General features: G+C 32.0%; 1 protein-coding gene across 6 annotated transcripts in view; it reads right to left on the reverse strand.

Annotated features, from left to right (window-relative positions):
* Positions 1 to 27088, reverse strand: part of CSMD3 (CUB and Sushi multiple domains 3) — a 467721-nt gene that overhangs the window by 38069 nt on the left and 402564 nt on the right. For all 6 annotated transcript variants that reach the window (XM_032442883.1, XM_032442886.1, XM_015856173.2 and 3 more), the window contains 9 exons: positions 24009 to 24194; positions 22543 to 22737; positions 21890 to 22063; positions 14305 to 14478; positions 12543 to 12716; positions 10762 to 10947; positions 5544 to 5717; positions 2503 to 2685; positions 1257 to 1433 (listed from right to left, as the gene is read on the reverse strand). In XM_032442883.1, coding sequence (XP_032298774.1) covers positions 1257 to 1433; positions 2503 to 2685; positions 5544 to 5717; positions 10762 to 10947; positions 12543 to 12716; positions 14305 to 14478; positions 21890 to 22063; positions 22543 to 22737; positions 24009 to 24194 — 1623 coding nt within the window. The remainder of the gene's footprint in view (positions 1 to 1256; positions 1434 to 2502; positions 2686 to 5543; positions 5718 to 10761; positions 10948 to 12542; positions 12717 to 14304; positions 14479 to 21889; positions 22064 to 22542; positions 22738 to 24008; positions 24195 to 27088) is intronic.

A 27088-nucleotide genomic window follows, 5' to 3' on the forward strand; every position in this document is an offset into this window, starting at 1 on the left:
AAAGCAGAAGTAAGAGACTGTAGAATTTTAATCAACAAAATTTTAAGATCATAAAATGAAAAAAAAAAACCCAACCAAAAAAAAAAAAAAAAAAAAAAAAAAACCCAAAAAAAAACCCATGCATTGCTGCTGCTGTTTCATACGCCCATCAATTCAGAGCCTCATTATTAAAAATATAGGTATCTGTTGTCTAGTTTATTTTTCCATTTGAATAACCTAAAAGCAAACATTGCCTGGAACATTTTACAATTATATATATATAAACTGATGAGAATATTCAGTCACTCCACAAATATGTTACATGACTTATTCCAAAATTGGGCATATAGCATTTAAATGAGAGAATGGTTGTAAAAACTCCTGTGATTTCTGGTGTAAAAATTGCTACAAAGTCTTTTCTCAGTTCTCATCAATTTGAGAAGTTTCAGTTTTCAGAGAAAGAAAACACGAGAACCATAGTGGCAATGATGAAAAGCTGTTGTTTTCAAATAATAATAATCTATACAACATACAGCGCCCATGTTTTTAACAGTTCATCTAATACTAAATTTGATAATCTCCCTATAGTATCTCTATCACAATTTCCTGGGCAGAAAACCCATCCTAGCTACTTTAAACTCCATGCCAAAGCTTGTTTAATGAGACTGGCACCCTCTCTGTATCCTGGTTTCCAAAATGAGAAAACCTGTGGAGTATTCTGAACAAATACCTTGACCTAAACAGTTAGTTAACGAGGAATCCGAGATACGTAGTATGCCTGCTCCACAATTTACCACAGTTTGTGCAAATGGATTTTAATTAAGTGGAATGATTCAAATCTTCAAAAAATGAAATAGTCCCAGACAGCACATCTACCTATAGATGTAGAATAGACTACAGAATATAGACCATAATGTAAGCTGGGTTAGTCTAAAGGCAGTTACTGCTGTTTAGATGTACCACTAAATATAAACAGTTAAATATAGGAAGACAAGAAGAAGTAAAGTATGTAGATCAATTAATTATACTGCAACTTCGACTGATCTGTAATCTATATATTTTGCTATACTATGTACAGTGTACAGTAAAAAAAAATTTCAGTAAAGATATTCTTCATCTTTTCATAACACTATATTTTTTGAGTATTTCATGTACAAAATTATTTATGAAATAGTGCAAGAAAAAGCTTCCATCTTATTTGCAGTCATCCTTTATAGTTTACTTCATTGTCTTTCAATAAAGTGAAAAACAGAGAGTGTGCAGTAGACATGTCTCACTTGTGCAGTTTGGTAAGGATCCAGACCATGTTCCATTGGCAGTACATTGTCTTACAGATGATCCAGAAAGTATGTATCCTTCCATACACGAATAAATTACTGAATTAGAGAATGTAGTTCCATCAATACGAAACACTTTTCCATTTGCAGTTGTCCCTGGATTACCACACTGTACAGCTAAAAAGGAAAATTTGAAATATATTTAAAATGTAGTTAGTTGAGATCATTTTTGAAATAATGTGAAAGGACAGCCCTGCTGCCAGCAGAGTTATGTTACAGAAGTCTGTGCTGTTGTGCTGAAAAATGAAGGTTTCACCTACTGATAAAGCATGTTGTACTGTAAATAGCTATCTGCATGAATTATTTGCTTTTACCCTTTCAGGTAATAAAGCCTATATATATATATAATTTGTTTATAGGTTTATAATAGACATACAAATATATATATAGGTTTATATGTTATAAATATATATGTATATATTGCTACAAAGACAGAATCCCAACTAAGAAATTGTCTGGTCTACAGTTGATATTGTAGACTTTGACTCCATGCTATGCATGCACTATAATGTCATCAAAGTACTTATCCAGTCAAGTAGAGTTGAGTTAAATAGAATCTGTTGAGAACTATTTCTTATTTTTGATGAATAAAATGTAAATGATTATCATATAAGTATACTTGCAAAGCTCTTTTATAATGATGTTTCAGCATTTCATTTTCTACAGAATAATAATAATGTCAATAGTATCAGTTAACACAATTTTTAAACCAATCATTTACTGCAAAAAAATAGCTCATGGTACTCTGACACTGTAATTTCTCTAAAACAGAATTGTCGCTGAAATTCAAATTTATAAAGGTCATTAAAGATCAGGAGATGGTGAGCATTTTTAAGGAAAAATCTTTTACTTAAAATTGAGTTTTAGGAGACTTATCTACTGTTTAATTTTTCTACGAGATAACACATAAAGCTGATGTTGAATCAAGAAGAAACGAACACTCCAGTGTACATAAAGATAATGTTAGTAAATAAAAGAAAAGCTTATTTCAGAAAAGAAGCTTCTTGCTAGCAAATGATTTCAAATTTGCCTCTTGTTGTCAAGCACATTACATTGCAACAACTTATTGGAAAAATTTAATGGTCAATATAAAATGATGTCACAAAACTGGCAATGTAAAATTTGTTTTCTGATAAGCATGTCTAACAAGATAGTTTGTAAAATGCATGTATCTTTGCTGATCTACCTTTACATTCAGGTTGTCTCCCAGTCCAACTTCCATTTGCCAGACAAGTTCTTTCTTCTGAGCCATGGAGAATGTATCCAGTATCACAGCTGAAATGTACTGTGCTTTTAATTTTAAAATTGTTTTCTTCTCTAGACCCATGACCTGGAATACCTGGGTCACCACAAGAACCAGCTGTATCACCTAAAATTTGAAAAACAGAGGTTACATTAAGTATGAAATAATATGCTACTGCATGTAAAATATGTTTACATCTATTTATCTAATAATTAAACTTTTTTTTTTTTTTTTTTTTTTTTTTTTTTTAGGAAATAAAAAATACACCAGAGTGGGTGAGTCCCCATAATTACAAAACTGATTCACAAATACACAAATAAATAAATAAAAAACATAAATGCAGAACGGAAACTATCTCACTGTTTCCTTAAATTATACTAAGCATTTGTTAACAGCATCATCAAACAATAATAATAATAATAATAATAATAATAATAATAATAATAATAATAATAATAATAATAATAATAATAATATAAAAAAACAAATTAGAAAGCCAAAACCTTGGGTACTCAAATTACATTGTCATTTTATATCGTGTACATATGAATGATTAGTGCTAGAGTTTAAAGCATTTACAGTTAGCACATTAACTCCAGCAGCTATAGCAGCTAGCTGACTCTGATTCAAACTTGCATTCTCAAAAATTTAAGCTCTTTTCTGTCTACCTATATCATTATATGGTACAGATTAGCAAAGCAGCCTGCCATCCCTCTTTAGAAATAAATGATAAAATGACAGTGCAAATGTGAAGTCCAATAACATTAGAAGTTTTCAGAAACATACAAGCTATTTAGATGAACTAATGTCCCTTAGTTTGAAAATGGTCTGCTACATTTGTTTTTTAAATCCAAAATGCTTCAGTTCAAGATATTTTTATTGTTTTGTTATGAATCCTTCTGTTTTTCAGTATCATGTTGTTGTTGTTGTTGTTGTTGCTTTTAACTACAAATAATTTATTATTCCATACAGGCATTGTTTCTACAATAACACATCAATTTTCAGCAGGTTGCTTTCCATAATGCCTAAAATAATATTTTGAGGGAAAAAAAAACAACAAAACAAAACAAAACAACAACATCAAAAATTAGCTGTGCAAGTATAAATTAAACATTTATCTTGAAAATTTAATTGTGTTCTTTTCTAATAACTGTTACCAGAAATTATTTCTCTTTTAATCTTAGAGAGGTGAAGTGCCACTTGTTGTTGTTGTTCTTGTTTGTTTGTTTGTTAATTTAAAGTTACAGAAGCAGCTTCTCTCAGTGACTAATTGTATCAGGAAGTAATAGTGATATGACATTGTAACGGAACACATTTTCATTACCTCACAGAGATTTAATTCAGTGGCTTTCAACAGACAACTATGAATAAGAAACATGCTCCACTACTGTGACTAATTCTCAGCTGGCATTAAATTTTCATTAAAACGAGGTTATTTGCCTACTTAAGTTAGTACACAATGACTATTGCACTTATATTCTACATTGCTCTAAATTTCTGACTCCAGCCGACATGCTTGTGATGTCCAAAAGCTGAATGCCAGAAGATATCAACTGGAAACCAGAATTCCTTCTAGCTCTGGAATGTGAAACAATAAATGTGATTTAAAAGATAGGAAATGTTTTAAGGGTAGTGTAACAAAAAACTTGGTCACTTTATGTTTGTTTACCTAGCATTTTCTGCTTGAATTCTTATATACCTATTTATGAAAAGGTTAGTAATGCTGTTAGCTGAGAATTATCTATTATTTATTACTGATGACAAAACACAGTTTCAAAGTCTTTAATATATGTAGGTTGTTTTAGAAGCAATGCCTCCTAATTATTTTCACAGCCACTACCACAGATACAAAGAGCACAACAACAGTATTTGATAGAGCAAATTCTTAGCTACAAAACACTTTCAGAGACACTTCCATTAGCAATACACTGTAGCCAGTGATGAATGAGAGCTTGCATGCTGTGCTTGTAAAAATCTGCACCAGTTGCGGTGACCCACAACTGCCATTGCCATTGCTGAATTGCTCATATCCACTGTTTGGTCTCCATACACATTCAATTAATGTCAGTGGGGGCAATTTTTTCCTCATGGAGCAGTTTGATGACACACCTTTGCTTCATATATACTTCCATATCAGATGCATTTTTTTCAAGACTGCTCCTCTGAAGCTATCTGTTCCATAGCAACAAAATTTACTGGAATATTGGTGGGAAGGTTCAACCTCTACTGCTGTACCACTAATATCTGCCTTTGACATCGTGGGTCAATATAATAAAATAAGAGGCATTACTTTTGGTGCAGCCCTTGTACGTAACAATTGTGGAATCATGTTATCAAGGCTAATAATAAAGAGTTATAGATTCACACATCATTTGAAGTAAAATATGGTCATTTAGTTCCTTCATGAACTGAGAAAAAAAAAGAAAAATATATTAGAATTTACTACAATTATGAGAATGGGATTAAGGCAAAGGCTATTTTTTTTGTGTGACATAGATTTCCATTTTTCATGTGATTGCTGCTGTTAAACCAAGTCTGTGAAACAGTTTCCTAACTGTTCAGTTGATCATAAAACATATCTCCATTTCAGTGAGTACTAGCTGATAAAAGGATTGGACAGGTTTCTCTCAAAATAAAGTACAATGATCTGAAATTATTTGGAAGCCTTTGGGCTTTTTTATAAAGATGCATGAATTATACAGTTAAGACATGACAGAGGTTTTATAAAGGAATTATTAATTGCTTTGGAAATAAACAAACAAATATATAGTACATCATGTTGAAGATATTACTTTCTTGCTAGTAGAATTCTCACTTTTGGGAGATTCTACTTCTTTTTATTTCTTTTAAGATATTATTTCAGTCTTATACATTATTTTCCAAGTTTAAAACAGTTTTCTAATAAAATCAATCACAGAATATAGTTCAAAAGCAAATTAGTTCAAAGCAACTTCTGGGCATACTTATTAATTCAAAAATATTACCTGAGCAATGAGGAAGAGATCCACTCCACTGTCCATTTAACTGACATGTACGAGATGACTGCCCTAATAGAGAACGTCTACCTGTGCAAGTATAATGAACAGTAGACCCAAATGTATATTTATCTCCAGATAGGACCGCATTAGGAGGAACGCCAGGATGGCCACAGTCAATCACTACAATGCATAATTATTGGAGATAAAATAAGGTTATTATCACTGATCAAACAGTTTGTAGTTATCATTTTCATAACTTCATACATAAATTTTGTGAAGACCTTTTTAGTGTTTCAGGGAGGTGAGCACTTTGCATGATAATTACAAAGTTTATTAAGGATAAAAAGCTGTAAAACAAATGCTTCTATATTTCAGAAAGGTATTTTAGATAAAGATATTGATTTTCGAAGACATTCACAAAGCTGAGATTTATGGCACAGTCATATACAAGCATACAATCATACATGTATCCTTCAGAGAAAATACAGTAAGACATTATCTGCCAGTCACTGCTGAACTAGAGAATATGCAAACCTGAATCTCATTCACTAGGCCCTAATTATTGGTCATGACATCTATTAGGCTTAGAAACAAGATAATTAAGTTTTGCTTTAAACCTTAGTTCCATGCTAATTTACAGGTTTTGGTTAATTAAGATATTTCACTGTTTGGATAAAATATTTGTGTACATACTCTAACAATTTATTGTTTTAGCCTGTTCATATGTACAGTCCATGATGTTAATTGTGTAGAGACTGCACTGAATATTGTGACATTCTTGAATTAATGAGATTATCACAACTCTATTATTTTTCCGTTGCACAAATTTTGATTGGTAATTGCAAGAAACTTTCATACTGTCATTATTTTTTAATACCCTCATAATCTTGCCATTTCTGTGATTTTCATTTACAGACTGCAGTTATACACATCTAATTCTGCTAACTGGCTTAAACGTCAGGATATATGTAAACTCAGCAAAGAATATGAGAATGCTTAGCTGTATATTTTTGTCCTTCAGTTGCCTCTTATATAAAAAAACACAGTCAGTATCTCATGCTATAATTTTGTTAAGATATTTTGTAGTTTTAGGAATTTTAATAGTTCTTAATCCTTAGTAGTTTTTAAACAGGTGAATATTCAGAAACTTGATCTAAAATCAGGATAGTGTCACTGCAATAATTTCAGCAATCTTTTTATCTATTGGAAAGTTCCAATACATTATGGTGAAACTACCTTGGCATCTAGCTACTCAATAAGAATTAAGTAAAATTAAAAAGGCCTTATGAATCATTATGAACAGTAGTATTTATATAAACAATACATGTAATGGAAATAAATCTCTGTATGAAAAAGAATTAACTATTGTCTTTTAAGAGCATACAGAATAAACATCATCATAAGTGAAACCAAAATACAAAAAACTTAAGAATTCAGATATATAGAAAATTTAAAGCAAGCAAAATGAGATTAAAATTCACGAGCCAAATTCACTCTATTTACAAATGAATCCAACCTTACACATTTCATTTATTTCTTACACTTGTGTACGTCATGTGGCATATCTTGACCAAATATTCATATTTATATATACTGAAAATAAGACATTACTGTTGCAAATACCAGGGTGCTGGAGCAGCCCTCTAAATCATACAGATTATTGTTGCTGTTTCTTTGTTTAAAATTGATACTCCATCACCTTCAATATCATAACATTTTCAGAAGGTATTTATTTTATTTTTAATCAGAAGCCTAATCAGGGTTGAGGATTTATTCCATTCCCTAGTGCTTCAGACTTCTACAACAGCACATTGGCTGTACAATATAACATATTAAAGCTATGTGTGATTGTGACTATTTTCTGTAATTATTTTTTGTCTTAGTGGTTTACATTTATACATACACTGATTTGTTTTCAACATCACATTTTCTCAAAGATCCAACTTGCATGGTACAGAGCCTTCTTGTTTCAGCCCCACAAAGTATTTAGGAATGTTTTATGTGATTGATTGGCTCTGATTTCAAATTAGTCATCATCATAGTATCATTGTCTCATGCGGGTTGGAAGGGACCTTAGAGATCATCGAGTCCAACCCCCCGGGATTCGAGACTCTGTGTAGCAGAGCGGCTCTTCTACCTCTTGTGCCACAGGAGGGATTCGAACCCAGGGCCTCCGGTGTTGCAACGCAGCATTCCTACCACTTGCGCCACCGGGGCACACGATAGTCAAATTTTTGATAGACATAAAATGATGAGACTAGTACATATTACAACTTGAACACTTCCTGTTAGCATGTTATTTGTTTAGTCATACACGTATAAAATCTACTACTGTTTATGATTTTGCAGAAAGAACTTATAACTTTGTTAGTAAAAAGGTATATTTACCATATAGGCTTCAGTAAAATGAAACTATTTCTCTTTCTGAGCAATGCGTACACATTTTCATGACTTTTTTTTTTTTTTTTTTGGTCATCTTTAATTTTTCTATTTGTTTCTTCTGCCATGTTGAGAGTAAAAGATGCTATCACAGAGGAAATGTTACCTTACAGTATCCAGTTTGGGACTTTCGTATACAAGCTTTTCCTCTGTATTTACATTTGTTTCTTAAGATCCTGAGAACCTAATAACTGAACTAGAAAATGAAATACTGATAAAAAGATATAAAAAGAATATAAAAAGAAATCTTTTATCAAATGTGAGATTTCAGTGGCTATTTTTTCTTTCTTTTCTTTCTTTCTTTTTTTTTTTTTTTTCCTAGAGGGAAAAAAATAAAAATAAAAAAAAAAAATGTCCCAACACCTTCTAATCATCAAGATACAAAGATAACACTGACTAAGGATATAACATTCTGCAGAAACAGAAAGAAGAATAAATTCACATCAGTCTCTGGTCAAATGTATTTATGTATGAATAAAATTACAACATTGCTAGTATGAAGTCCAATTCAATTTATGTAATAGTTGTGGGGTGGTTTTTTTTTGTTTTTTTGTTTTGTTTTGGTTTTGGTTTTTTTTTTGAGCAGTGAATCAAAAAGCATATCATGAGCTCTCTACAATCTGCAGAGCTGCCAACAAGTGTTGCCATCAGTGTATCTATCTGATAGCTGGGAATGGCTGTATATGTCATATTGTCAGGGAAGAAAAGTTAGGATTTTTGAGTGATATAATTATTGACAGGATGGCAAAGACACCAGCAAAAAACAGGTTTACATTATTTGGTTTTCAAGCTTTGAATATGGGAATTGTGTTTACATGGTAGTTTACAAACAGCAGATTTAAGTACATTTCTCAGAAATAAATTGAGAATCCTCTGCAGTCCAGGAAACAAATATGGTCACTGAAATTCTATAAGGTATAATGTCAAAATGTATCTTTCATTCTGAGTACGCTACAAATTTAAAGTACTTTTCTAGCAGCATGTGCTTTAACAGCCTATGCGCTTTAAGTCTTTAATTGAAAGGAAGAGCTGAGAAAACATTACAGTCTAAGTCAACAATTTCTTACAAGACTTATACTAGTTAGAAGGACATGTTGTAGAACATTGCATTTCAAAAGAACTTTGAACTTTACTTTGCAGTTGAATAACTTTTGTCACAGTGGGTCTCTTGTCCATTACTCTATTGGTACTTCACAAGAAGATAAGCTCTTTGAGTCCAGTTAAAGAGAGACTGAAATCCAGCTAGGTCAAAAAAATAGTCCAATAGAGGTCAAAGGAAAACATTCAGCCAGCTTTCAACTTATTTTCCATTGCTCTTACAGTGGAAAAAAGCCAGCAACTGAATGACTGCCTTGCATATATCCAAAACAGAGACAATTTGCAAAATACACTAGAAGTTGATGGGGTCATATAAAACTGTACAGTAGCTGCATCAGAGTATTTTTAGTAAGCTCTATGATTATGATAGTTAAATAACCTGGATATGCCTGGGTTACAACGCATCAACCCCTTTATACAAATTACAGAAATAAAGCTGAGGATGCTCTTTCAGATTTCTATGTAGCACTTTTACTGCCAAAGGTGAACTTAAAAATTATCAAAATTGGCAGTAGTAAATTATTTCTGACAATTCTGCATGAAGATTAAGTGAGAAAAACACAAAAAATAGGAAGAAAAATATTTGCACCTTTTCATACAATATTTCTTTTTATCTGGAGATATGTTACTATTAGTTAATATTTGTATTTCTGAAATACCATTATTTTATCAAAAATGAATGTGAAACAGATAAAGCCCATTATACAATTGATTCTGAATTGCAATTAATCTGTTTATCCTGTCTAAAGTAAGTAAGTAAGTAAGTAAATAAATAAATAAATAAACAAACAATCCAGAACAAGAGATTTTAGCAGTAAGAAGAAATAAATATCAGATTTTTTTGGTGAGAGGATAGGAAATTGGAAAAATCTTCATTATTGAAAACAAAACAAAACAAAAAAAGTTAAAATTGAGAACAAATGCCTAATGTATTGTAAATGTTTGTCCATGACTCCCAAAGAAGGAAACTTTAAATGTTTTCCCTGTTATATTAATGAAAAAAGCTTTCAGCCCTTCTCAGTGAAAAAACTTGGTCCTAAAGTAAAACCTTATATAAAAGTTTATAGAGAACTCAGTAAATCCACTATCCCAGTCAATTAAAAATTTATGAAATATCTGTGACATCATGGATAGAAAATTCTTCATGATAAACCAATGAAACCTCTTTGTGTTGATACGTTTGCCTTCCTGATGGATAAGTTGCATTTGACTTTTGCTTGGGTAGTGTGGAAAGCTGAGAACGTCCAAAGAACACTTCTGATGCTCTTTCTGGTGTTTGCCTAATGTATGCAGATAGTTTGATCTTGCTGTTGTCCCAGAAGATGTCCAGAAAGTACCAGTGGCATAATCCAATAGTTGTCCCTTGTAGTTTTTAAGATCCAGTATGATTGTAGTTTTGTGGTCAACTGAGATTTACTGATAAATTAAATGGATAATTTTTCTAAACTATTCAGAGATTATTGTGTTCTCTTTAATGCATTTCTCATTATTTTAATGCTATTTACTGCATAAAATAACAATATAAATGTTCTAATTTAGCTGCCACTGAAACCTTCTCTCATTGCACACACAAATACATATATAAATATGATTATTCTAATTGCTTTTTTGATACTGATAGAAATATGTAAAATAATATCTAGCTCAGTTAACACTTCTAGTAGAAGCATACACATTATCTACTTACTAATGCACTCAGGCAGAGGTTTGTCCCAATGGCCATTTGGTTGACAAACTAAAACTGAAGAGCCAAATAAAAAATAACCGGGATTACAGTCATAAAATACCACTGTGCCATATGTGAAATTTCCATGTTCTATTTTACTCTCTCGTATGGAATTTGCAGGAATTCCAGGATCAGAACAATTCACCACTAAAAAGAGAAAAAAGTATAGGCTTCAGGTTACTAAAATAGTCTGCACATGGCCTCCTATCCATTGAATGAGAAACTTGCAATGTTTCAAATGTGTTAGTTCCTTGATTTTATTATATAATTAAATAGAGCTAGGAAGATTATGTGAAACTTGCAGAGGGGGAAATAAAAGGAAATGATTATTCACAATAAGATGACACTGTAAAAGTCTTTGCTAATAAAAGTGACATATAAATGCATTCAATTAATACCCTTTCCTTCACTGAAATTATGCTCACAGCTGGAAAGAGACTGCAGAGAAAAGATGCCGTTAGTCTAATCCACACAACAATGTAAATGTAGTCATATGCCCATACTAACATTTTGATGGCTAATTACATCTTTGAGACAGATTTTTTTAACTAAAGGACAGATGGTCAGATAGTGATGACAGTGGTGATCCAGTGCTTCCAGGACAGGGAACAGCCCAAGAAATAGATATGAACCCTTGAAAATATGGGTAAAGTTTGATAATTAGGATTTTTATTTTAAATTCTTCATTACATTAGTTTTGACACATTTAGAAATAGTAAAATATTGTTGGTTTTTTTTTGTTGTTTGTTCATTTTTTGGCAGCTTACAGCTGTCGTTGAGACACTGCACATTACAAGTGACTGTAATTATGTACAACACAAAGTTGGTTCTTCTTATATAAAGTTTTCTACCTAAAACCATTAGACTTGAGGATGTGCAAAATTTCAGAAAATTGCCTTGTCAAGTTATTTAGTCTCTGATCCCTACATGCCAGTATCATATCGGTCAGTTTTGCACATTACTGTGCAATACCCGAACAAAGTGATTTATAGTAGCTAGACTGAAAATTAGACATTAGGACTGGTAAAAAACCATTATTTATCTTTCTTACAGAAAATAAATGACCCAATTCTCTCAGTCTGACATCACATCTTCTTAAAGGAGTTCCTTCAGCTCTTTGGTCTTGTTTCTTTCATGTGCTGAGGGCTCCAGAGCTGAATGCAGTACTCCAAATTTGGTCTCATGAGAGCAGAATAGAGGTAGAGAATAACCTCCCGCAACCTGCTGGCCATGTTTTTATGAAGCCCGGGGTATAATGGGATTTCAGAGACAAAAATAATTTAGAGTATCGGAAAGTACCCAAATGGATTATGAAAATGAATAAGGGGAAAAAAAAAAAAAAAAGTTGAGCAGAGCAGTCAGATACATGGAAATGAAATACAGGGAAAAAAAATACATTTCTGTGTGCAATTTTAGAATGATACTGGATAAAAATGCAGTGTGTTATTTCAGGATCTTAAAAAGTTCCTTGTCTTCTCTGCATAATCTTGCTTAAGAAACTTGTAAAGCTATTTTACAATATCATCAAAAACTGCAAACACAGAAGAAAGTTTCTTTGCAACAGTTGTCCTGATAACTTTCTGAAAACAAGAGACCTAATTGAAAAAATGAAACATTATATGCTTGTTAGTAAGAAGAATGCTTTTTTATTGCATATTTTGTCTTGATAGTGTCCCTTTAAGTTCAGTTTATTTTCCAGCCTTAACTTTCCAACTGACTTTGAAATCTGAAAATCTTCATACCTTTGCATATTGGAGGTGGATGACTCCATTGTCTGTTGGCCTGACACTGTGCTTTGGTTGGTCCTTGCATAACATAACCAGTATTACATGAGAATGTCACAACATCATTGAAGTTGAAACCATTTCCACTTGTTCTTCCATATATCGGACTACCAGGGTGACCACAGCTAACAGCTAGCATAGCACAAAAGAAAGGCAGAGCATGCTGTTATTAGATTTCATTATTTATAATTATCATTACACACACAAGAGCATTTTAAATTATTTTTTTTTATAAGACACTGAGTGCTTTCTATTAAAGATTTATATTTAGCATTCATACAAAAACTTGACTACAGAAGTACCTATTGTAAGAGTAGATATGTGAAGAAGCAAACACAAATTTTGTTGAAAATAATTTCTAAAATGTATAAATATTTCCTTCTGGTTTAACTTAATTTTTAACTTTTTAATTTATTAGGACTAACATACGTATATTTGTCTTTTTTGCTTGTAGATGACTATGACAATGCTAAAAGAAACCTACACATAGAATATAAATGGAAGAAATTTTTAGCATCATCAAAAAAGTGAAAATGGTCTTTGAAAACTATTACAGCATACAGACAAGTCACAGCATATTGTATGAATACAGAATAAAAGTTAAATTGAATTTTGTGTGTTCCATTAATGTAATTAAGTAATTTTCTGTTATTAGTATTACTACCTTGTATTATTTGTGTTAAGTATTATCAGAAACTTTTAATATAAGGTAGCAAAGGAGCACTTGTAGTACTTTTTTTTTTTTTTTTTCCCCTCAAAAACAATAATTATAATGGTGTACTAAATTATTAACATGTATAAAACTGTTAGGTAAATATATTTATTGAGCGACAGGGAAATTTTTCTCATTGCACATAAAATATCAATGAAAAATCTTCTTGTGAAATGAAAAGTATGACATTCACACATACATAAAATGTAAACCTACAAGAATACTATAATTAACAAAATCTTTCTATTACTCAAGCAAAATGCGTGGGGAATTTAGAAGTTAAAAAGTCAGAATTACTACATTTAAATACTAAATCTCAAAAATTCAGTTAAGACGTGGGGAAGTAAATAAATAAATGTGAGGCTGTTTATAAAAGACTTTTGCAAGCCTTTTTTTTTTTTTTTTTTTTTTTTTCCAAGTCCTATGTCTTTTTCAGAAATGCTGTATTGCACATTCCCTCATATTCAAGCAAGCGGAGCACTAGAACAGGTTGACTAGTGAGAAGGTGGGGAGTATCTTTTTTTTTTTTCTTTTGTAATTTTTTATTTTTTTTCTAGTTCTAATACTGATATGAACTTTTTAATTTGCAAATTCCCAATTTATGGAGTCTAGTTTACATGCCACATGTATTATCTATAAATAATAATATGTAAAATATAAAGCAGTAATGCTTTTATTAATAATAAAGTAGAAATAAAATTATTACAGTAATTTTAAGTATGTCTCTTTCTATGTAAAAGAAAGTAAAGACAATGAACAGTAAAGGTACTGAATTAATGTCTTAATGATGAAGTTTTCTGCAACAAGAATGAAGACAGAAATAGAAAATTTGCAGGTGGACTAAAATGTATTCAGTACAATGAATGATATTACTGAATCTGAATCATTTAATCATAGTTGTAATTCACTTGAAAATCCTTATTTTTCTAAGTCCAAAGATACTCCTCATCTTGTCTGACAAGGGCATTTCTGTAGCGGAAATCAGTATTCATTGTCACGCTTACTTACGCACACAAGATGGCAGCTGACCAGACCAGTTGTGATCCTGTTGACAAATTCGTACAGAAGAACCAATCAACCGAAAACCAGGACTGCACTGGTATACAACCGTGTCTCTATACCCATAATTTTCTCCAATTACTTGACCGTTGACTATAAGATCTGGAATACCACAGTGACCAGCTAGATTTTTCAAAGTGAATGATAAAAACGAGAACTGTCAGTAAATATGCTAAAAAAATTTTAAATATACCTCTTAATTTACAACAAATAAATCTTCCATTCAAACAATCAAGTGTTTATTTCTATTAACTTGGGGAAAACTGCAGTATTACACAGTATAAATGGAAATAATTCCCATCACAAAAGTAAAAGTGTGTACATCATAAATTCATCATTCTTCCCGTGGTAATTAATTAATTTGGACAACTTAGTACTGAAATCTGCCTTTCTCACACACCAGTCTTAAGAATCACAAACATGAATTTGTTAAGACTGAAGGTAATCTTTGCAACCATATCAAATTATCCTAAATCTACATCAAAATGTCATGTCAAAAACCTATGTATGTTTTGGCCTAGTCTTCAACTTTGTACTTTTAATCCATAGAGGTGGAGGAAGAAATTAAGTATGTGTGGGGTTTTTTACCATTTTATTTTTTTCTTACTGAATTTAAAAATAAGCACTACATCTCACCAAATAACTTGTAAAATTGAAATGATGTCACATGACACAGACCTAAAAATTAAATAAAATAAATAAGGAAAGAAAGCACTGTTACAACTAGCAGTTAATTTTAAGTGGGAAAAAATATTACCGGACACTCAAACTACTTTGTTCCCCATTTGTCCTATAATTCTAAAGACAATAAATTAAAAAAATAAAAAATCAAGCCCCTAAAGCCATGAGGTTGCTAGTGAGAAAATAGATTGAGACAAAACTGTTTGTTCTTTTCTTTTAACTTTGGAGCCCTTATAATGCTCTGATGTTTTTTTCTCTTTCTTTGAAGGCTAGAAACATCCTATAGCAGGAAAAAAAAAATAAAAAAAAATCAAAAACAACATAATGGCAAAGCTGAGACTTTCTTGCCTCTGGAAGCATAAGTATCATAGGTGATTTTTCTAAGAGATGTAAAAAACTAGGAGGTAAAAAAACAACAGCAATCAAAATACCAGATGGGTTTGGCCCTATTGGTTTAGTTTTCAAAACATAATCTGACATGTTGTTGCAGCTTTGTGTGTTTGCCAAATTAGGTGTACATAACGCTATACAGCGTTCCTGATTAGAGAACCTTGGAGAACATAAATTATATTTGCACTGATTTATGTATTTATGAATAAATTCTACCCATTATAATAGCATTAGATACTCCTTAATATTTTTTCAAAAAGTACTTTTACTATCTTTATTTTCTTACTCTGAAAATCTATGGATCTGATCTCCATCAAAAGAAATTAAGATCTTTCCCTTACAGTAATTGCTATCATTACTTCTACAAAAGCATAGACAAAAGAAGACAACAGAGAAGAATGGAAAGTAAGAGAGGGGAGGGATGAGAATTTTTTATCTTGAAGAATCATTATTACTTAGCCTTATACTGTATTGTTTTTTGGTTTGATTTATCCCCCTCCCACCCCCCCGCCCCCCAGATTCTATGATTCTGTGATTCAAAATCAAGGTGTTAATTCATTTTTTCTTGTGAATATTACTAGAATTCTTCACTCTAGTTATTTTCTTCTTAAGATACTTGTGAAGAAAGGAATTCCAAAATGTTAATTACAAATTAAACACATGCCCATAATTACTGCATATTCATGTAATTTTTATGTATCATTTCTGCTGTTTATTGCTTCATGAGGCTTCTACTTTAGTTTTCTATTTTAATGTAGTTACATCAAATATATTTTGAAATGAATATCATATAATGCAATGAGATATGAAAATTATTCCTTTTAATTGCATTCATGTTCTAAAACAGTTCAGAAGCTAAGCTTTGCAGGTAGATTGTTTTCACTAAATGCAAATCTAGCAAACTGGATATCGTACTGAGAGAGCTCCCTGTAAAAATGAACGAGATCTGTCAGGACTAAACAAACAAACAAACAAACAAACAAAAACAACAAAAGAAAACCAAAACAAAACAACTAGAGCAGAAAACTGAAAAAGAAGTAAAATGATAAGAAATTAGAAAGCAAAGGACTGCTAGAGCTGCTGGGAGAACAAAGGTCTGAAATCAGAACAACTGTTGTCTTTGGGTTTTTGTTTTTCTTGTGTGCCAGGAAATTTACATTGCAAATTGACAAGAAAACATTTAATAATTAATAATTCTACTTTTTGCACAGACAATAAGACACCTAATATTGACTTATCATGGATGAAAGATTAATAATACTATTATTATTATAAATCACTTTATTTTAATCCCCAAATTAATATTCTGGTTCTAAGAGCAATTAGAAGCAAATGATACAATGCAAATATAACTCGTGGAAGTCTATTAGAACATGGAAATCAATACTAAAAGATTTATGGAGAAAATGAGAGAAAAGAAGTAGATCATGCAGTAATGTACTTCTGATCTATATTTAAGAGAACGAGTGTGTGAGAAACAAAACCAAACAGTCTTAAATACATACAAACGCTTTAGAAATACAGCAGTTACTTCACTGTAATAAAAACTAGGTCATGGAGAAAAGCAAGAATAAAATAAGCAAGTGTTAAGCAAAATCTCCATCCAAGAATTAGGTTATGATAGATCTTCAATAAAATAAAATAAAATGAAATAAAATACAAAGGAAAAAAAAAAATCTAACATCCTAGTAGTAAATAAGTTGACTTCATGCTACTAGGATTCTAGAATTCTCAGTATAGTCTTGTTCATTTTCAGTTTCCTTATTTCAGTTAATAAGACTGGGTTCATTCCCATATTAGTATGAAACAGCAATGAAAGGCTTGTACAGCAGGGCTGTGAATCCAGCTTTGTCCTCCAGATCACAATGTAACCTATAGGTTAAAATACTGAATCAGAATACCTTTTTTTTTTTTTTTTTTTTTTTTTTTGTGCAGGCAGTGGGTGAACTATGAAGAAAAGCATCCAATGGGAATGTTTTACTTCACAGCAGATACTAGAGGAAATAAGGTCTACAACATTGGCTTGCATACATCCTGGCTTGCATCAAAAACAGTGTTACTAGCAGGAACAGGGAGGTAATTGTCCCCCTGTACTCTGCATTGGTGAGGCCGCATCTTAAGTACTGTGTTCAGTTTTGGGCCCCACACTGCAAGAAAGACATTGCGGCTCTGGAACGTGTTCAGTGGAGGGCTACGAAGCTGGTGAGGGGTCTGGAGCACAGGCCTTACGAGGAGCGTAAGCTGGATTGTTCAGCCTGGAGAAGAGGAGGCTCAGGGGAGACCTTCTCTATAACTTCCCGAAGGGGGGTTGTAGTGAGCTGGGAGTTGGCCTCTTCTCTCGTGTAATCGATGATAGAACTAGAGGGAATGGTTTTAAGCTGCGTCAGGGGAGATTCAGGCTGGACATTAGGAAGTATTACTTCTCGGAAAGGGTAGTCAGGCATTGGAATGCACTGCCCAGGGAGGTGGTGGAGTCACCGACCATGGAAGTGTTCAAGAAACGCTTGGATGTGGTGCTGAGGAATATGATTTAGCTGAGAATTATTGGTAATGGTTGGACTGGATGATCTTCTAGGTCTTTTCCAACCTTGCTAATTCTGTGATTCTGTGATTCTGTGACATGCTCAGCTTCTGCCCTTGGATAGCTTTTGATTATAGAGAAATACTATTAAGTAAGAAAAAAATCAGTCAAAATATCTCAGTGAAGGATTTTCAGACATCTGAACACCTCATAAAATACCTAGCTTGACAGGAAATCCAGCTCCACCAACGCAGAATGAGCTTAATAACTTAATGTCAGAACCTTTGAAACCTCAGCTAAAGCAGGTTTATTTTCAGCAGTGAAGGTTACTCTCTGAGATGCCAAAGTAGGAATAAAAGTAACTCAGAATATTTAGACTGAATGACAAAACCATACATATGCTTACTTTACTCATTTATAAAACCAAAATTCAGTATAATAGTGAAAAGAAATCTACATATCAATATGTTTTTGGAAAAAAGATATCTAAGATGTTAATCTAAGGCAAAACTAGTTCACTTCTTCTCTGCAGGACTTACAGTTCTCACAGGGATATATTTCCATAATATTCTCCTGCATATAAAAAACATCTTTAAAAAAATCATAGTACTGAACTGACACTGCTGTTATTTTGCATTAAAAAAAAAAAAAAAAAAAAAAAGATGAAATATATCCCAGTACCACTGTATGGAGTGATTGAACAAATGCTGATATTTGACACTCAAACTGGTCAAATTAGCTTTTTTTTTTTTTTTTTTTTTCCTGCTACTTTTCTCAGAATTAATTCTAAAAGTAGTAATGTACACAAAACACACTTCCCCTTTTCTTATTGATCAAATATACTCCATTTCAGTATTTAAATTCAGATAGTCACTTAGCATTTTCTAAAGACAGGTGTTAAATCCCCTAGGAAATCTTTATAACAACACTAAGATTAACATCAGATATCCTCTTTCAGGTTGGGCAGTTGATTGAAAATAATCTATACTTTTATCTTATTGTTACACATTTTTCACAATTTACTATGATAAAGCAGTCTCTATGTATTTCTTCTATGGTTAAAGGCTAGTTTTAATAACTATTTAATGAGTGATATTAAAATAACAGTAATAATGAAAAAACAAATCCTCAAGAATTTTTCTAGTTATAAAAATATTTTAGTCATTGTCATTCCTTGTTAGTATTTTATTTTATTCTATTTTTGAACATTTTTTCCTCAATAGCTAGAGAGAAAATAGGACTGTGAAAACTATTCACTATTCATAATTTTTTTCTAACTACGTATAGATAGAATGAAAATTAAGTTATCTAACATCATAATTAAATGATAGACTGGAGCTGAACATTTGAAAAAATAGCTTGAGTTTTTAAACTGAATATCTTGAAAATTTTATTAATTTATCTTGTATGATTTCATTAATCTTACCTAAATGTTAAAAGAATTATCAACACTTCAAACACAGTTTTCTGAACTACTTCACAGAATCACAGAATTGTAGGGGTTGGAAGGGACCTCTAGAGATCATCAAGTCCAACGCCCCTGCCAAAGCAGGCTCCCTACAACACGTCTCACAGGTAGGCGTCCAGGCGGGTCTTGAATATCTCCAGAGAAGGAGACTCCACCACCTCCCTGGGCAGCCTGTTCCAGTGCTCTGTCACCCTCACTGTAAAGAAGTTCTTGCGCACATTCGTGCGGAACTTCCTATGCTGTACTTTCATCCCATTACCCCTAGTCCTATTCCCATGCACTACTGAAAAGAGACCAGCCTCACCACTATGGCTCCCACACCTCAGGTATTTGGAAACCTGGATCAAGTCCCGTCTATATCAAGTCCCCCCAGTATGCCATTGCTTTTTTGATACAAGGGCACACTTCTGGCTCATGGTCAATCTGTCGTCCACCAGGATGTCCAGGTCCCTCTCTGCAGATCTTTTTGCTTTGCTTCCTCCACTCAGGATCTCGAACTCCACCATCTCATGGTCACTACATCCCAAGCTGCCCCCAACTTTTACTTCCTTAACAAGTCTTTCCTTATTGGTGAGAATAAAGTCCAGCAACGCCCCACCCCACATCTGTTCCTCGACCACCTGTATCAGGAAGTTATCTTCAATGCACTGCAAGAATTGTCTGGACTGCACATGCAGTCCATGTTGGTCGTCCAGCAAATATCTGGATAATTGAAATCCCCCATAAGTAACAGTGCCTGGGAGTGTGCCGCTACTTCCAGTTGCCTCAGAAGCTTCCAGAAGGCCTCATCAACCTCCTCCTCCTGATCAGGGGGTCTGTACTTATTTTATTGGACACAGATATGAACTTAAGAAGAAATTTTATTTGCTGAGAAGCAAAAATATATATGTTTCATCTAAAAATTGACTCATTTTAAGTTTCAAGTAAAGACTAGGCAATCTTTTAATATTATTTGGCTTATCTTAGATTTTTATCTCCAGAGGCAAGTGTCAGAGGAAATAAGTACATTTTATGTTAAGCATCACTTGCTATAAAAATATTTTAGCAAATTCTTAAAGCGTTTAATTTCCTAGGTGCTCTTCACAATAAGCATAGATTTTGGCATTTTTAAGTCTTTTTTTTTTTTTTTTTTTCCCCTCTATTTTTTTAATATTTTTATAAACATGAGTAGCAGAAGCCATTGCGCTTAAACCCTTAATTATGAAGAAATATCAGCACATTTTGTCTAGACATGAGTTATGGCATCCACAATCTGCAAGATTTAAAAATCTGTCTTTAATTTTCTTGCAATATAAAGAAAGCTTTAAATAAATAAATAAATAAATAAATAAATAAATAAATAAAATAAGCCAAAGAAAATCAAACATAAATAGCTTCTCTTCTTTCCCCACTCTGCTAAATGGTTTTCACAGTAAAAGGGAAACATAAGAACTTCCGGTTCCCTTCAGCTATTTGTCAGGAAATCTCAACTTGAGAAGTAATGCTTTTGCTCATTCATGAGTAATTCAGATTAAACTTAAGTGAGGATTTATACCAACCAAGCAATACTGAATTACCAAAAGAAAACTATTTAGGACATACAGCAGTCTAAAAGGGTAACAGCAAGCTGTACAATGAACAATATGCAATAAACACTTAATGTGTACATTATTTCAGATTCTTCTAAAAGTTTACATTTACAGATGTTCCTTTATATTTTCATATTTCCTTGTCTTACTTTCTAAAACTGGGACAAAATCATCACATTGATTTCCACTAAAACTAAAACTGTAGTTGCATATAAAGTTAAAATCAAATGCCTTTATAGTTACAACTCAAATCATATTAATAAATAACAAAGAATTAAATAAGATACTAAAGAATTAAAATGAAATACTGCAATGGTTACATACTTTATGTGTTCCATTTTCATGAATAACTTGTGGTCTGCTGTCTGAGTATATAAAATAAGTGAAGATGCCTAAACAAGTTCAACCAAAGGGTTTTCCATTTCTATACTTCATACCTGGAGAGTGATTTTCTGTCAGAAATAAGGCTGAAGTTCTCCCATTTGTTTTTCCATGTATTTATATTTTTATTGCATCTTTTGCAGTTGTACAGATTAATTATATAGCATATTCACTAAGTACAGGCACACTATGCAGTTATTTTAGTAAGGATATATATTAAAGCTGGTGGATCTGAAATCCATCAGACTTGCTGTTTATGAATAGATCTGTTTTAAAGCAATATGGAATAGTCCAATGACACAGGCTTTGCTTGAGTGGCAGATGCTGAAAAGGGGGTTAAATTCGTGGAAAGTTCAGCACAGTTACCCTTCAATAAGGAAAACAGCAACACAGTTTTTTAAAATGCAGAACTTTCTCAGTGTCTGTACTTGGAAGGGTAACAGAAAGTGATAAGTTGACTAACTTTACTTGCTTTTATCTGCACAGAGAAAGAAAATAGTTATGCCATGACAGTTGTACCCATACCTAAACATCTAGTCTCAATTCCACTCCAGAGTCCAGAGGACAGACATTCCCTCACAGCAGATCCAACAAGCATGTATCCTGAGTCACAAGTAAATATAGCTGTAGACCCATATGTGATTTGAGTTCCAATCTTATTTCCATTTGGAGGTGTGGGAAGTTCTCCACAAGAAATAACTTCATAAAAGCAAAAGAAAACAGAAATTTATACTTGTATATCATGAAGATACATGCAATAATATGTAATTCTACAATTCTATGATTCTATGTAACATTAATCAAACAGCTAAATAAATGTTGAAGCCTGAAGTATTGTCTGCTATGTAGAACTCTATATACAAAAATGATTATTGTCCCCAAAATTATTGAAAATAATAATAATAATAATAATAATAATAATAATAATAATAATAATAATATTTTTTTAAAAATAGTAAAAATTCTTCTCTGTAAAATTAAAAACAAACAACAAAAAATATTTTTTGGAACATTATCAATTAATTGCTATTGAATTATGTTATCTAAAAGGTTAGAGATAGAGAAAACTTTGATAATTAAGTACTTCCTATGTCAAATTAGTTAATTACCAACTGAACCAAATAAAATATTTTTTATCTGCATTCTACACAGCAGATACAGATGCAACATTCACTCACTTTGGCAGTAAGGTCGTTCATTTCTCCAGCTCCAGGTGCCATTAGCAAGACACTCAATAGATGCTGGTCCCAAGCCATAGTACCCCGGATCACAGCTGAAAACTACTTTTGTTTTATACTCATAATGTGAGCCATTCACTATTTTCCATCTTCCGTGCTCCAGTGTAAAAGAATTGATGCTTGGACAAGTAACAACTTCCAAATGACAAAAACACACAGTTATTTGTAGTTTAATACTTGCAAATTACAAAAACCTGTTGTTAGTAATTTAGAAATAAATTTTAAATGTGTTGACATAATGTGTGAAGGGTAAGAATGTATTTAAAATTCCCTTTGTTAGCAGGTGACAATTCTCTCATTTATTATTGATTATAATTGACTAGAATATGCTGGGCTACACAATTGGTGTACATAAAATCTATGCCATAAGTGAATTCATTATATAGTTAGGAAATTGATGTAACTCATTACATCAGATATCAAAGTCTTTATTAAAATAACAGCCAAACTTAAATATTGGAATTATTTTTTTACTCAGATGAATTATATGAGTCATTAAATACTTGGAGAGGCTGCACAGTAGTGGCATGTTAAATAATATACATACTGAGAAAGGGATTTCAGCATCAACACATCTTTATCTTATGTCCTAATTCTACATGTACTTTCTCTCTATTCTTCTACAAACCTAATCTAATAGAAAAGTTAGTGAGCATAAAATTTTCCCTTGATCAAAAGAAAATGATACAGAGGAAAATCCTTGCTGGATATTACTTTCTTTCACTGTGTTAACTTTGTTTCTTTAGGCAGAGGAAAAGGCATGAGGCAATTCATTTAGAAGAACGAGGCAAAAAAGAAAAAGGGAAAACCCTTAAAAATTATTCTAGAGTATGTTTTCTTCCTATTTCTATAATTCATTGGGTGAAATAATCTCAATTTGTATGAGTCATTTTTGTGTTGCTATATCTTATAGTCACCTGGATTTTCATATCCACATTGAAGTTTTCCACTTCTTGGAACTGAGCAGGCATTTTCTCTTCAGTGATGTTTCCCAGAATTTAGATAGTGTGGGATTATGATATATATAAATAATCAGCAGTAGTTGATAAAGTACCAAAGTACCAGATACTTTGGAATTCTGGATAGTACTGAAACATTTTAATTTCAATGTAGAGCTGACTTTTGCATAAACCACTGCAACCAATAAATTTGATTTATCAGAAAATTAATTATCAGTTTGGATATGTTCTGTTATCTGTAGGATATTTATTCCACTGTCATAGAATATTTCAGTATATTCTCAGATACACATTTCAAATATATACTTCACAATAATGTAATACCATTAATTGCATATAAAGTATCCTGAAAGCTGAAAGTTTAAGTGACATGATGTTTACTGCTTTTGATAAGTAAACATAGTATAGAGTGACATTCTTAATAGATTATTTTTGCATGTTACTTACCTACACAGCGAGGTGTTTTATTGTGATTGCTCCAGGTACCATCTGGCTGACAGGCTGCTGTAGTAAGTTCCTTGGAAGATAGTCTATACCCATCATTGCAAAAGTAAGTAACATGGGTGCCAACTAGGTAATCTGTAGTTAATATCCCACCATTTACTGGAGCTTTAGGAATTCCACAAGATATTGCTGATTAAATAGAAAGACATAGTCATTGTCTCTGTTCTTCACTGTGAGCTTCTTAATTAATTCAAATTAACTCATTAATGTGAATTTTAAGTCTACAATCTCCCTTGAAATTCTAAGTGATGAAATCAGAGAAAATTTTTGTCTACTGATAGAGGAGTTTAATTAAAAATATTCATTCAGCTATTCATTCAAAATGCAGAAGATAATTGAAGAAGATGGAATAGAAAATATATGGGAAAGTAGGACCAGCATGGCTGAATGAATAAAGTACCAGACTGAGGCATCAGAAATCTAGTTTTCACTTCAGGTTTCTCAGATACAATGTGTAACCTCTGGCTAACACTAGTATTGACTTTCAACATTCTGTTTTTCCTCTTGCAAAGATGAAATAAAGTACCTTCAAAAATATTTTAAACGTAGCAAATGAAAATGCAAGCCCCTTCCCCCACCAATATATATATATATATATATTCTTTAAAAATACCTTGTTTGAGAAATAAAAGTTTTAAAAAAGTTTTTCCACATTTTAACAGCAAACATATAATGTAAACCTGATCCCCAAAACAGGGCTTGAGCACTTAGTTCTTAAGTACTTTACTTTGAAGGGGAATCTTGAACAGTAAGAGATTACCTGCTCTGCATAATAGTATCTATGAGGAAACAAGCCTCTTAGACTACCTACACTTCATACGAAAATAGCAGTCAATTGCTGCCTTTTTTGTGAGCTTGTCTGATGAAAGAGAAATCTGCTTCATAAGCAATGTATGGCTATGTACCAAAGTTAATGATCACAGCTGAGACACAGGTAAAGCACTAAAGATATCAAACCTGTAGAACAGATGCAATAAATAAATTCAAAAATATTCTTTAATTTTCATATAAAAATACTAGAGATTACATGTAAAGTTAAACTACAAGAGGACATTTGTGATGAAAACACCACAGAAAACAATGATTAATTTGCTCACCACCTTCTTTATATCTTATGCCTATCATGCTATATACTGGAAACTAGAGACATATATTTTTAGAAGAAATTAGAAATCAGGAGATTGTGAAGGCTGCTTGTTAGAATCATGACATTCTATAAAATCATAAACCTTGAATGACCAAAAGAGACAAGTTCATGAAACATAATGTCCATCTTCTACTTTTTACTAAACATCTGAGAGAAGTTAATTATTTCACTTGACACCAAGTTTATTATATCTCAAATTCCTCAATAACTTTGCAGCTGGAAAATTAGGCAGGCTGGTCCATGTTCCTTTCTTCAAAACAACATAGAGTGATGAACAGAAGTTTCAGGCAATATTGAAGTTGCCAGAACTAAATTCACTGCCAGATACATCACTGCAGCATAATATACATATACACCCAAAAAAACTTTATATAGATTAGCAGCTGCTGCTTATGATCCATATATTGAAAAGCACATCATAGCACACTACTTGTTTACATACACATACAGATCATCCTCCTGCAATCAGCACTTTTTATACATATGTATAATATCTAATGAGGATGTTTTATATCTGCCATTGAGATTAATGACTTCTTAGGTATTGGAAGATAGCCATTAGTGCCTTACGTGGATTTGGATTTGGATTGTATCATTCACATAAATAGAATCAATCCGTTGGTATAAGAAAAATATATCCTTCCTTTAAAATTTTTAAGAAACTAGCTTTATCCTAGCATACCGAATCTTTATAAACAGAAAGAGTTATCAGTGAATCACTTTTTAATTTTCTGTAGTTATGAGGTGAATTTTTCTTGTATGAAACAGAAAGCCACTACTAAGTTAAAAATGTGAAAAGGACAACACAAGCTATTGACATACCTGAAAACTTGACAGAAATAAAAAAGAAAAATACAGAATAACCAAATTATCTAAAAAGTAAATATATAACTGAATGGTTTGGTCACTACAGCTTAGACAGTAAAATCTTTGTTTTGGCTATTCAGCATTATAATTGTAATCACATTTGAAACAGATCCATTCCATGATCAAGACCTTCAGAATACAGTTCCAACTACAAAGCTGTACACGTGCAGCCTTATGAAGAACTGAACTTTATTTTTTCTTGAGGATTATCACATTCTAAAGACTTATCTGTAATAAAAAAATCAGAAAATAATTGGTCTTGGATAAAGCACATAAATATCCTTTATTAAATGTTAAGTCACAGTTAAGAATTTCTGTGTTTACATTTTCCTAAACACAAATCTGACTACTTATACTATAAAGGAGCTTTGATTCCTGGATTTATTCTGATTCATTTAATAACAACAATTAGCAGATGTAGCTACCTTTCATATGTGGAATAAAAAGAAGATTGCCAATGCTTACATCCATCTAGAGCTGATAATACTCATCAGGAACAATGGAAACACAGGCAATACTACTGAAACTATACAGTAACATACTCTTTTAAATGTAACAAATTGGATTTTAAACCTGTAAAGAATAAGTTTTATGAAAAGTTTTCTTTAAATTTCCTTACAAATCACTTCTAAAGATTAAGCTATTTCTTTGGCATTTAAAATATTAGTGAGTTTTTACACTTGTCCAAATACAGTTAGGCATGTGGAAATACAAAGAATATTTTTTAATGATTATAGAAATTGTTTAACTTAAGCATAGCTATGTTAATTGTTCTTGTGCATCTTAACATGATTAACTCATACCCATACCAATGCCTAAAAATTGTAAATGTAGAATGCTTTGCACATTATATGCTTTTCCAGACAATAAATATAAATTTACTGTCAGTAAATAAAGATTTATCCTAGCATCATTTTTGAGAAACAGACTGCACTTTCACATTAAGATTTCTGTAATTTACCTCTACATAAGCAGAATGGTTAAAATCTAAAACAGAATAGTATTCCAC

Source organism: Coturnix japonica, chromosome 2 (genome assembly GCF_001577835.2).
Source record: "Coturnix japonica isolate 7356 chromosome 2, Coturnix japonica 2.1, whole genome shotgun sequence".
In the NCBI taxonomy this organism is placed as follows: Eukaryota; Metazoa; Chordata; class Aves; order Galliformes; family Phasianidae; genus Coturnix; species Coturnix japonica.